The 12,521-nt window shown below is 37.6% G+C and overlaps 1 protein-coding gene across 3 annotated transcripts in view; it reads right to left on the bottom strand.

Moving 5' to 3' along the window:
* LOC125385250 (integral membrane protein DGCR2/IDD-like) overlaps positions 1-10,316 on the bottom strand; it is a 129,485-nt gene extending 119,169 nt beyond the window's left edge. For 2 of the 3 annotated variants that reach the window (XR_007224314.1, XR_007224313.1), the window contains exons 1-2: positions 9,474-10,316; positions 5,926-9,188 (exon numbers count right to left, since the gene is read on the bottom strand). Coding sequence is in view for 1 of the 3 variants with exons in the window: in XM_048406518.1 (XP_048262475.1) it covers positions 1,476-1,557 (82 nt within the window). In the remaining 2 variants the exon portion in view is untranslated. Of the gene's footprint in view, positions 1-1,475; positions 1,655-5,925; positions 9,189-9,473 lie in introns of those variants that run through there. The other variant, XM_048406518.1, reaches the window with a different exon arrangement.
* Between the last annotated feature and the right edge of the window lie 2,205 nt (positions 10,317-12,521).

Below are 12,521 nucleotides of genomic sequence, written 5' to 3'. Positions count from 1 at the left end.
ATAAATGAACGAAGCCCTATCGCGCTGCATAGCACAAACCGATACGGAATCTTGAAACATCCGACACTAAAACGGTTAATAACATTACGAAAACGACCGTACCAGGAAATTTTTGTTCAACGGATCCGCATTGCGGCTATCACGATGCTTCTTCGTTGCATCGATGCTTCATCGATGAGATTAAAGCACCGTTGAAATAGGTTATTCGATTTCTTACATGGGCAAAAAGTTTTTATATCGTGTTTGCTGTTTTACTTCGCAAGTGTGCTTTACAGTATACGTTAGAACTCCAAGTCGAGCTATCCGAGTTAAAGTCTCTTGAAACTTAAAACGGCACTTAAAGGATATAGGTATAATAGAAGGTTCATTTAAAATTCAAAAGTGTACATACGTACATATACATTTGAATAAAAATAGCGGATAATCTCAAGTAAAAAAGTAGGTTCGTGTTAGTAAAATGGTTTCAAAATACTTGTCAAAAGTCAAACGACTTGACTAATTAAGAATGGATGTAAGAGATTGAAAGCAAAGGGCATCTAAGAGTATCAATTAAGTAACAAACTCACGGTGACAAAGAGGTTTTCACTCGCTCGAATTCAAATAAATCGGTTAATTTGAGCGAAACTTTAGGTGCACGAGAAGCGACACGCGTCCTCAAGGACTACGAAAGTTCTACTCGAACGAATGAAAACTTTTCTCTGGCCCGGTGTGTATACACAAGACGTGCGAATTTAAAGTGCAGATTGTATTAATTGAAATAATTGGTTGGTTTGATCAAATTAATCGTTTTAAGCTGAAATGACGAAGGTCATCCAAGTAATTGATGTCCACTGTAATTATTTGTTAATCGCGCGTGGAATCGGAACGATTCGACCTCGTTCCAACGCGAATCGTTACTAAGGCAGAGACGGCAATTAATAATTGTCGCGTCATTTGTTCGATCGTGTTCACAAATTCAAATACGGCTGAGTGGCGGAAACCATTTATAACACGTCCCGTACCGCGTAGGTCGTATACATATCTCAGGATGAATTTTTCGTACTTCGCCGCATATATTCTCCATGTCAGACATACCATAAAATATTTCGTGCAATCGCGTATTCCTGTCTAATGTCAGGAATTCTCTTTCCATAGGTCTGCGTTTTCCATATTATCTATTTTGCTTATCAGTAAACATTCTTACAATTTGTGATTAATACTGTACGTACAAGAACGTCAAGTTTTTGACGTTGTAATATTTCACATGAAATAATAATGGCTGTATATCGACAAACTTATTAATTAATTAAATTCGTGTATATCAAGTTTCCTATCGTTTAATACTTTCGTGTAACTACAGAGATTTGATACTATGAAATGAAATATAAAACTTGGTAAAAAAACGCGCTTCGTTAGGAAATGAGGGTAATGATGCAAATATTTTTTGTAGCCATTATATAGAATTTCGATGGTATAATTAATCAGTATCAACTTACCAGCCCCTAACGGGAAGATAGTGACGAAAATAGTCTGCAAACAGATGATCATTGCAAGTATTTTCGCATACAAGTCCTTCATGGTTGTAAAGGATCAGGAAATTTGTCGCTGTAGAATGGGAAAATCAGGCGTTTCAATATCAGTTGTGCGGGCACTGGAGTGCGTAGACCAGAAATATCTGCGACAAAAATCAGAATACATTTGTTTTCGCATGATTCGATCAATTTTGTGTAGGACTAAGCTGATTGAACCTAACACGGGATAATTGTCCAACTTACGACCTTAACAAGCCCGCTTGATTCCCTGTAAGTGCTTGAAATTGATGCTTGTATTCTTTCCAGATTAACAAGCTTTGCCCCCCCCCTCCCTCTCTATTTCCTTAGATCGAGTTAGACTGCCACAGCATATTATCTTTCTTCTTTTCTTTTCTTTTCTTTCGATCTTTTAAAGCCTTAAATCGCTGGTTATTATAGTGTATACATTCAATTACCCTGTAAGTCGTAAGTACATGTTTTACGTTATTTTTCATTTTCCAGCTAAATTCCACAAAAACAAGAAATATACTTCCAACGTGTTTTCACGTGTCTCTAGCAAAGATCTCAAAAACAAGTTGCGGCGCAATTTAAAACGACAAATAGCACCGTGTGTCTCGTTGTGGCAACGCACGCTTCGTCAGCTTTTTAAAAGCACTCTCTGTCTGCTTTTTTCTCTCTTCACCGCCTATTCGTTTTTTCTTAACGAGTGAAACCGTTTTTACGAGGACGGGAACACAGAAATGACGTACTGGCAATTCTGTTTCGTAATGACACAAGCAGCCCGGTTTCAGTGAATTAAACCTGGCCCCAAGCTTCCAATTATCTCTCCCTTCCTTTCCTTTATTTTTCCCTTCTATATCGAGTTTGAGGTTTTCTAAATTTCCATTACAATCAACTATGGCTTTTCTCTATTTTATATGTTAGCCGATGATTCATGGCAAAAACGTCGGCTGTAAAAATATTTGGAGTTGCAACAGCAGCAAGTGTGTTTTCTCAAACAGAAAATATTGGAAGCGTACTCGTTGGCAAAACAGTTCACGGATAGTTCGTCTTCTGCTTGTTATTTGTTTCAATACCGTTAGCAAATAAATTCATGAAACATAGTGGTATCGCATAAATTGAAAATAAAAGCTTTGCGTATACTTGGGAGTTGAACTTTGGCTATTATACGTATGTTATATATATATGTCGGATTAGAGTCAGGATTAAGGAGATGGGCGTTTGATGGATTTTCATTAGAATTAGCCATTGTTGTGATACAACGGAGAGTTTATTAGCACAGGCTTATTAACAAGATTAGGCACTCGTAGCACTAGTGATAATGACCTTAGGTTCGAAACGAATCCGCGGTCACGGGATGATAAACCTATGTACTCGCACAGTTCAAGTCTAATTCTTTGTTAACTAAACGTGAGGTAATCACTGGTTGTAAGACAGTACTTTCATTCGTCAATGAGATCGCACGAAAGAATGACTCTCCGTCTCGATGATGCCGTCGAGGAAAACTATAATGGGTGTGTCTAAGGGTACGAGGTCATCGGATTCGTGGAGAAAAGCCTTCGTTCGGAAAGTGAGGGAAATTGACGTTACTGTTAATTGGTCAATTTCCATGTTGGTGGTTAGGGAAGGGTGCCAGCCGCCCTTAAGAGAAAAAAAATAGATTTCTCCAAGTCCCCGTAGTCGGGACAAAGACTATTTGTCGGTCTGAAGGACTTTCGTCAAATAAATCTTAAGATTTGTAGCGGGCCTTCGAGCTAGCTGAACATGTGGTGTGAAGATGCGTCAACATCTGGCAACTGTCTTACTCGAAGAATCGAGTCTGCATGTGGCGGGCCACGGGATAGAAACTATTGAAGTATTTACTGCCCCGTGTCGCTACGGCTATTTCTTTTAAGAAGAGGTATAGAGTTACTCTGTGCCTTTGCTAGGTAAAACGTTCATCCCTTTGACCGCGGCTACGTTCGGCGACTGATTGTCACCTCGAGCCCAAGCTCATGATCATAAATCTCGAATAGTCGGAGCGGCATTTGTTTAATCTAAGTTACAACGTTACGGTATTCCCGCGAATCCAGGGAGGGGTTCCGGTGTTCTTTCATCTCCGACATATATATGTCGGAGATGAAAGAACACCGGAACCTTCCCTTTGGAACTTTGGGAAGACCCCTAGTATTGTAATTTAGATTTCACCATAGCCGTATTAAGAAACTGTTGTCATTCGATCCGACTGTATTTATTTGAGATTTATGATCATGAGCTTGGGCTCGAGGCGACAATCAGTCGCCGAACGTAGCCGCGGTCAAAGGGATGAACGTTTTATCTAACAAAGGCACAGAGTAACTCTATTCCTCTCCTTAAAAGAAATAGTCGTAGCGACACGTGGCAGTAAATACTTCAATAGTTTCTATCCCGCGGCCCGCCACACGCAGATTTCGTCCTCCGAGTAAGATGATCGCCGGGTGTCGGCATGCCTTTGTGGCGTATGTTTAGCTAACGTGAGGACCCGCTATAGATCTTAAGATTTAGTCAAGCGAAGTCCGTCAAATAGACTTTGTTGCAACTACGGGAAGATAGGAGAAACCTATCCTCCACGAGCGTTGCCCCCCGTCAACAACCACCATCAAGGGCGGCCAGCATCTCTTTCAAAACGCCGATATGGAGATCGACCAATTAGCAATAGCGCTAATTTCCCTCACCTTTGGAACGAAAGCTTTCTTTGACGAATCCGAGGATCTCATGTCCTTAGACCCACCCATTATAGTTTTCCTCGACAGCATCGTCGAGACGGAGAGTTACTCTCCGGTACGATCTCGACGACGATTCAAGTAACTCTCGGATACGTAGTGATTGCCCCACGCATTAACATTGAGTACAACTTAGACGCTAAAGAAGCGTAGAGTTCGTCATCCCGTTGACCGTGGATTCGTTATTGAGCCTAGGATCATTGTCATTAGCTTCGCGAGTATCAATTTATCGCGATTACTTGTCCAATTCCAACATGGTCATGTTTGCACTAGTAAATATCTCCTCTGTTGCATAGTGATCACGTCTAGTGTCAATAGGAATTCGTTTACGCCCTTAACCCTAACTCTAATCGTAACGCCAACCCGACATATATATATATATATATGTTTATATATATTCTATATATATATATAGAAGATTGCTTAGAATTTCGAGCTTAATAACATATGTCAAAATCATTGACATTAAAGAAGGTGAACCTTACTTACGAAATTTCCTTCCGTCAAATGATACATAAAAATTGAAAAAAATAATATACATAGTTTTGACTTTCTTCCGCATTATAATTTGAATCACTCGATTTATTCGACTAAAGATAATCAAGCAATAACCTCACTTTACACGTATTCTCATCACGTGAAATAGATCACATCAGGGATTTTCAAAAGTCGATGGAATATTAATAGCGATTAATTATTTATGGATGAATTCTGCACGGTTAAAGCAATCGCCTAGTGAATTATCGAGTTCCAGGAATATGAGCGGTAAACAGGATTGCAGCTATAAATGACTCTCTAACGTGTATATTACAGATGAATTTGATCATTTATCCTCATAATATGAAATACGCTTTTAAGTGGAAATCATAATTAACAATTTCTGGCAGCGAAAAGTAAATAAATCGATACGTTTAAATCAATATTAGAATTTCTTAATATTTTTATCAAATATTTTTATCAAATATTTTAACATCGTAGAAGTGTCGTTGGAGAGAAATATTAGGTTGTTCCAAAAGTTTCTTTCGTTTTATAAAGAAATGATAGATGTACGATATTTTTTGCTTTATATTATTTTATTCAATTATGTGCGATTCACCTTTTTCCAATTTAATATAAAATAACATAAAACAAAAAATGTTGTGTATCTATCATTTCTTTATAAAACGAAAGAAAATTTTGCGACAATCTAATAGAAATTTAGCTTTAACACAATATAAAAATGGATTGTTATGCCCCTAGGAGATAAGAACAATATGATTAATATTAATAATGAATACGTTAACGTAACGAAAAGCAGCTTTTGCAGAAGGCTATAACCTGAAAATGTTTACTAAAGAACGATAACATGAATTTTCTTAAGTACCTCATTTGATACTTAATCTGCTTTGTAAATACTGTACGTCCTAACTTTGAAAGAATGCAATTTTAGCCAGAATGTTTCAAATTACCTAGCCGTATTGTTTCCTTGTAATATAATTTATATTTACATTATCTCGCGTAATTCTTTCCACTTTATTGACTTCTAAACGTTAATGTAATATAATTTTTATAATATAATTTTAATCGAAGTTATTTAAAATTTGTAGTATCTCATCCCTACTAGAATAATATTAACAAATGTGCAGAGCTCAAGTCGAATAACACCGGCTCAGATAAATGATCATCAAACTTACTTTTGTTATCGTCGATGTCAGTGATTTTGAACCAGCCAACGTCCATGGCAATCAATATTATTTAGCCGGTCTTAACGCAATGTAAAAAAGAAAAAAAAAAAAAAAAAAAAAAGAGGAAGGAAGGAACAGGGAAGCAAAGAGATAAAACGAATTTTTCATTTTCTCGAAACTAGATCGAGTTTCAAGCTCCTCGTAAAAGAGTCTGTAGCCAATCCGACTAAATTCGACGAACCGCGCTTCAAAATTCCCAGAGAACTGTGATAACCATCGAAATCTGTACAATTTGTCGATTCATCGCTTGATTAAAAAATGGAACAAAATGAGGCTGATCAGCCGGCCTTTCAACTTCTAATGATCCCTATCGTTATACCCTAGGTTGAATGCTACGATATAAGCCGAGACATCTATAAGTAGGGTTCACGTGATTGCCGCCATCTATTATTCACGCGTTACACATTCGCCAGACGGACGCGTCTAACGGTTGACATTGTTTTCTACCCTCAGTTCCAACGCAATTACGTTGCTACGTGCAATCAAGTCTCGAGTGAAGCTAATGATAAGTTGTTGTTCGATCCTACACAATTACTAAAATTATTCAAATTAACATAATTTAGTCTAAAAAAACAAGTAATTTCGTTATATATTTCCTTTCATAATAAGCCATGGTTGGAATATAGTAGCTGACGAAAATATTCGTATATTTGTAGAAACATTTTAGGGCTGTATTATGCATAACGGCACTATAGAATTAATACTGTAACAGAATTCTACTATCATGGTTATGCTGGTAATATTCGAAACAAATCTGAAAATCTATGTAGATGATGTAAGATATTCAGTACGAGTACCGTGCATTACTGGTATGTACATAATCACGACGAGATAAGGAAGGTACTGTTCTCTATTGCTCATCGCTACCCGTTGCTAGTAGCAACGTACTATGCATATATATCTCGTAAAGATTTTAAATGTAGCCAACGAGACCATTTTTAATATTTGACTATCGTGACCCATTACAGTTTCATCACTTTCGATTAATTGAACACGACCCGCACCTTAAGACTAAAATACACAATATAAGTATGGCACAGAAAATCTTTTAAAATTTACGGACGACTATTTATGGTATTTAAAGGCAGCAAAGATAATAATTAGCTGCGGATTTTCCTCGAATCGTAGCATACAATATGGAATCTGATTATTAATAATTACAGTGGAAATACAGTGGATTTCCATAAGATATTCGTGCTTGTGGCATTTTGGAAATAAATTCTTAACCCAAATGGACGAGCTCGATACTCGAGAAATTTTGTGAAGCTGACGTCAATGGCGATATGTACTGTTGTTGTGCTATCATTTCATAGTAAGCTGTATTGATTGCACTTCTATTCACGGAATTGATTTATTCCACACAAAAGTTGACAACAATAATCGAAAAAAGAAAAATATATTAAACGATCAAATTTATAAAACGATATAAAACGATCAAATTTAATTATTTTTCGATTTTTCGGGCATCAAGTACTACATCAAACGTTATACATCAAACGTTAAAATACGGCGAGCATACAAAATGTACAAACCACTCTAAATTAATTAACTTTGAACGTTATTGATTAATTAAAAAAAACCACTGTTGCGTTGAGTTTTACATTTTAAAAAGTTGTTATCCGTTTTTGCTTTGTTTAAAACTAAAAACAGGACTACGTTCATTGTAAGTTCATTGTAAATATCCGTTTTATTTATTTAAACAAACAGATATTTAAACAAACAATTTATAAATATATAATTTATTTACGTATATTTGTAATATCTGTTTTATAAATTTGTACAACCATTTATCCATTTATCTATTTTATTTGCATATAATTTTTATAGACTTTTTTTTTTTTTTTTTTTTTTTAAGAACGAAAAATTGTGATTCTATTTTAAGACATGTCAGGCTGAAGCGATACGCGATATATATTTCTATTCGGATTTCACCGTCGTCGTAATCGATGCTATTGGAAACGTTTCACAATAGACGTCTTACAAGCGCTTGCAATGTCCGTCATGTGTAAGGCTCTACCACTGAATCGCGGCTGCCATTTAGTGATTAAGGTCGATCACTTAGAGACGTTAATCCGCCATAATGGTGAGCAATACATCGAAGCCATTATTGAAAGCATAGTTACGCTTTAATTTCATCGATCTTATTCACAAATAGAAGTGTACAAATTATAGGATTTCCAAATATTTAGTTTAGTTAAAAGGAGATATGAAAATGACAGGTATATTCAAAGGATAAAACAGAACCGTACGATTGTAAAGTTTCAAATCATTATAACTATTTAAATTTGAAAAATCCTACTATATTTATACAATATATTTTTATTAAGAATGGAAGAAATTTCGAAAAATCCGCCAACACTTTTTACTGTCGTCTTGAAGCACACCATATGTTAAGCTTCTTCGTCGTTACAAATTTTATCGCGGATGTAACGAACGTTTCGAACATGTAGCACGCACGCGTCAACGCCTACATTTGGATTTTAAATATATGTTTTATGCATTAAGTGTATTAACTTTCATGCGCAATTTCTTTCAATTTGTTACGATATGGAGGGTTTAATTACGTTTAAGATATCTATCTGAATCCTTTAAATTCAATGTTCTTTAAAACATTACATTACGTAAAATAATCGTTTTTCCACTTTATTGTATCATAAAATAGTTACTTAAATTCATATTACTTAAAGAATCTTCCTACAGAAAGAATAAAAAAGAATAAAATCCTATATGTTAAATTTTACGTGGTTGATGGAATACATAGCGATGACGAGAACTAACTACAGACAACAAGAAACTATTAGCGAAGGCAACTGGTGACTATGAATGTCGTCTCTATAATATGTGGCGACTAAGGAGAACAACTACCAACTACGGATAACAAGTAACAACCAACTGTCTCGTTTCTAAGAGGCAACTAACTTGCAATTATCCTCCTTTGATGGTTTCTGTAGCGTGATATAGGTCTTGAACGTAGTTAAAGAATATGGTCGCTGCTGAATGGAGATTTGACAGCAAGGCGATCCCGCCAGTTCAAAGCTTGACATTGCAAGCTACCGAAAACCATTAATCTTGTTATCGAATATCTAGCTTTCAGAAGAACCCTTGTGATATGATATGACGTCATGACATTTTTATGACGAAGACGAACAAACACCGACCTCTAACGAAACAAATTTTTATTAAGTGCCGTATGTGGGTTGCAGGCCGGCCAACTAAGGAAATTTATCGAATGTATAAAGTAAAATATATACGAGTATATTCGATATATCATAAAATGCCCGCGTTACATCATCTAACAGCATAAAGAAAGCTAAATTTAAGGAATTAAAAAATTGAAATACCAATTATAAGAGAGTTAATTAAATTCAAACCTATCCTATGGTCCTAACCTAACCTATGGTCTCATAAAGACCTATATTTCCTGGAAATTGATATCTTTCGAATTCTAAATTCTCCTTAGAAAGTATCATAGAGAAAATATGAAACTTGAAAAGTACATCACGCTGATGCCTCGATAAACCGTCGTGTCGATAAATCCATGTGTCCGAGCGATGAATTTTCCCCAAACAACAAAAAACTGAAGGAAAATCTTCTTTGAAGGACGTGACAAGGTAGGGGAAGCGGTAACAATGATCACGCGATAAATTGATGGTGTACGTATAGAACGAGTGTTGCGAGAGAATTATCGAGAAACAAAAAAAGAAAAAATAATCGTCGGCCGGCGCGACTATACGCTGTCGACGGCCAAACAGCGACTGAGACTAACTGAAACGAACTCTGTCGCAGTATGAGCACGGGCTGCGTTCGCGGATCGATCGAACACGTTCTGCGCCTCTCCGCGGCACCGGCGTCAAAGCCACGCCCGATGGCTGCAACGCACTGGTGCACTTGCAACATTAACCACTGGTCCTTCCTTTTTCGTGTGATATTATACCAGCATCTGTGATGCCATTTCAAAGACCGCAATCAAAGCATTAAATGCCAGATTAGAGCGACGCGATAATATTACCCGAATATTCGTCCGTAAATGTTACCGTATAGATGTTTAATTAAGCATTATTATGCTTCGAATAATTTACTATCGCATGTTCCACAAGAAAACATATGTTTCACTTTTCCCCGTAGTATGATTGTAATTTATAACAAATATTTATAATTTATAATTTGAAATATTTATAATTCACTGTAAGTATCTTCCTGTCACAATCATAGACGTAAAATTTCAAATTAAAAGTACCAAATTAAAAACATATGGTATCCCGAAACCAAACGTACGACATGGCGAATCACGATGATACGATAAAAATTGATCTATGTCTTGATTTATTCAAGCAGAACGAACTTACTCGAACTTTTCCAGAATAAACGATTTATTCGATAATATCCGTCACCAGCTTCTCTTCCTGAGTTGCTGCTGAGTGCCGAGACGTGCAGACGTGTGCCCAGTGCCCTGTGAAGTTCACAAAACTCCACGTGACGCCCATCTGTCGAAAGCAAATCCAACTAACCTAGCCAGGGGTTAACAGCCTCTCGACTAGTTCTTTCACACTGAATTAACTAGCTCGATGATGGCTCTATCATTTCCAACAGGCTCCCCGGAGCTAAATTATCACACCGCCATTTTTCCTCCCCCGTGGCAAGAGGGCAACACATCCATCCTGGTAAACGACCAGCACACGAAAAAACGGAAGCTCGAACCGACCAAGACAAACGTAAACAAGAATCAAACCAAACCATCAGCCAGCCAAGTGACCACCTACAATAGATTCTCAATACTGGAGTCCACGGAAGACTCCATGATTACAACCGAAAAGGTAAACAATCTCCATAATCAAAGAATTCCCCCTCCCCCACCGATATTCATAAACGACGTAATCGACATTCAGTCAATGATTAAGACTATCGAAAAAGAAATCAGCAAAGAGGACTACAAGTTAAAGATTAACAACAACCACGTGAAAATACTGCCGACCCACCCAGACGCCTATAGAAAGTTAACCAAGCTATTAAAAACATTAAACGCTAAATTCCACACATACCAGCTCAAACAAGAAAGACCATTTCGAGTGGTGCTACGCAACATCCATCACTCAGTTGATCTAGACGAACTAAAGTGCGAACTGTCAAACCACGGCCACGAAGTAACTAATATCAGCAACATTAAGCACAGAATCACAAAAACCCACTATCCTTATTCTTTATAGACTTAAAACAAAAAACAAACAACAAAGAAATCTACAATATCAATCGGCTGATGAACTCCATAGTTAAGTTCGAGCCACCTCTTGTAAAGAAAGAAATAATACAATGCAAAAGGTGCCAAAGGTACGGCCACACGCAGAAATACTGCAATCACAACTTCCGGTGCGTAAAATGTGCAGGTAATCACCCCACTGACCAATGCACTAAACCCCCGGAAACCCCCGCCAAGTGTATCCACTGTCAAGGAGAGCATCCTGCGAACTACAAAGGATGCTCAGCCTACAAATCGCTACATAATATAAGGTATCCAAAACTGAGACCCAAGGACACAAACATACAAGAACCTAAACCCCAAAAACTCACCTCACCAACAGTATCCTATGCGAAGGCAACGCAAGGAAACGTATACAACTCGAAAACACACAGTGTACACACAGAAAATAGAATTCCCACCCCACAAAGCACAGACAACTTTACCAGACTCGAAAAACTTATCGAGAAGCAAACTGAGCAAATTAACAACTTGCTGTCACTACTCACACTCTTCATGGACAAATTCATAAGCACAGAAGCAAAATAAAACCAATGCGAATAGCTCTGTGGAACGCCAACGGTCTAGCTCAGCACAAATCTGAGCTAGAACTATTCTTAAAACAACAGCAAATCGATGTGATGCTCATATCCGAAACCCATTTCACCGACAAAAACTACCTCAAAATACACGGCTTCAACTTCTACCACACCCAACACCCCAGCGGAAAGGCTCACGGCGGCACCGGAATCATAATCAAGTCAAACATCAAGCACTACGAACTTCCACCATTCCAGAAAGACTACCTCCAAGCAACAAACGTAGCAATAGAAGACTGTCATGGCACAATCACCACCTCAGCTGTATACTGCCCTCCCAGACACTCCATCGCCAAAGAAGACTTCGACCACTTCCTGGACACCCTGGGCAACAGATGCATAGCCGGAGGAGACTACAACGCTAAACACACCCAATGGGGTAGCAGACTGGTTACAGTAAGAGGCAAAAACCTCCTCAACAGCATAATATCCAACAACCTCAACTACCTTACCACATACGAACCCACACACTGGCCCACCGACACAAACAAAATACCCGATCTCCTTGATTTCTTCATAACTAAAAATATCTCGCCAAGACACGTCCTAATCAATTCCTCGGCTGATCTCTCCTCTGATCATTCCCCCGTGATAGTAACAGTCAGTTCAACTATCATCGAGAATACACCTAATGGCTCCATTCATAACCAACACACCAACTGGCAGTTCTTTAGAGAAGTCTTTACCCACACAACTTCAGCCTCAACCTCACT

The sequence above is a fragment of the Bombus terrestris genome, chromosome 6 (assembly GCF_910591885.1).
Source record: "Bombus terrestris chromosome 6, iyBomTerr1.2, whole genome shotgun sequence".
Classification (NCBI taxonomy): Eukaryota; Metazoa; Arthropoda; class Insecta; order Hymenoptera; family Apidae; genus Bombus; species Bombus terrestris.
The sequence above is the reverse complement of the archived record's forward strand: the minus strand, read 5'-3'. Positions and strand labels throughout refer to the sequence as shown.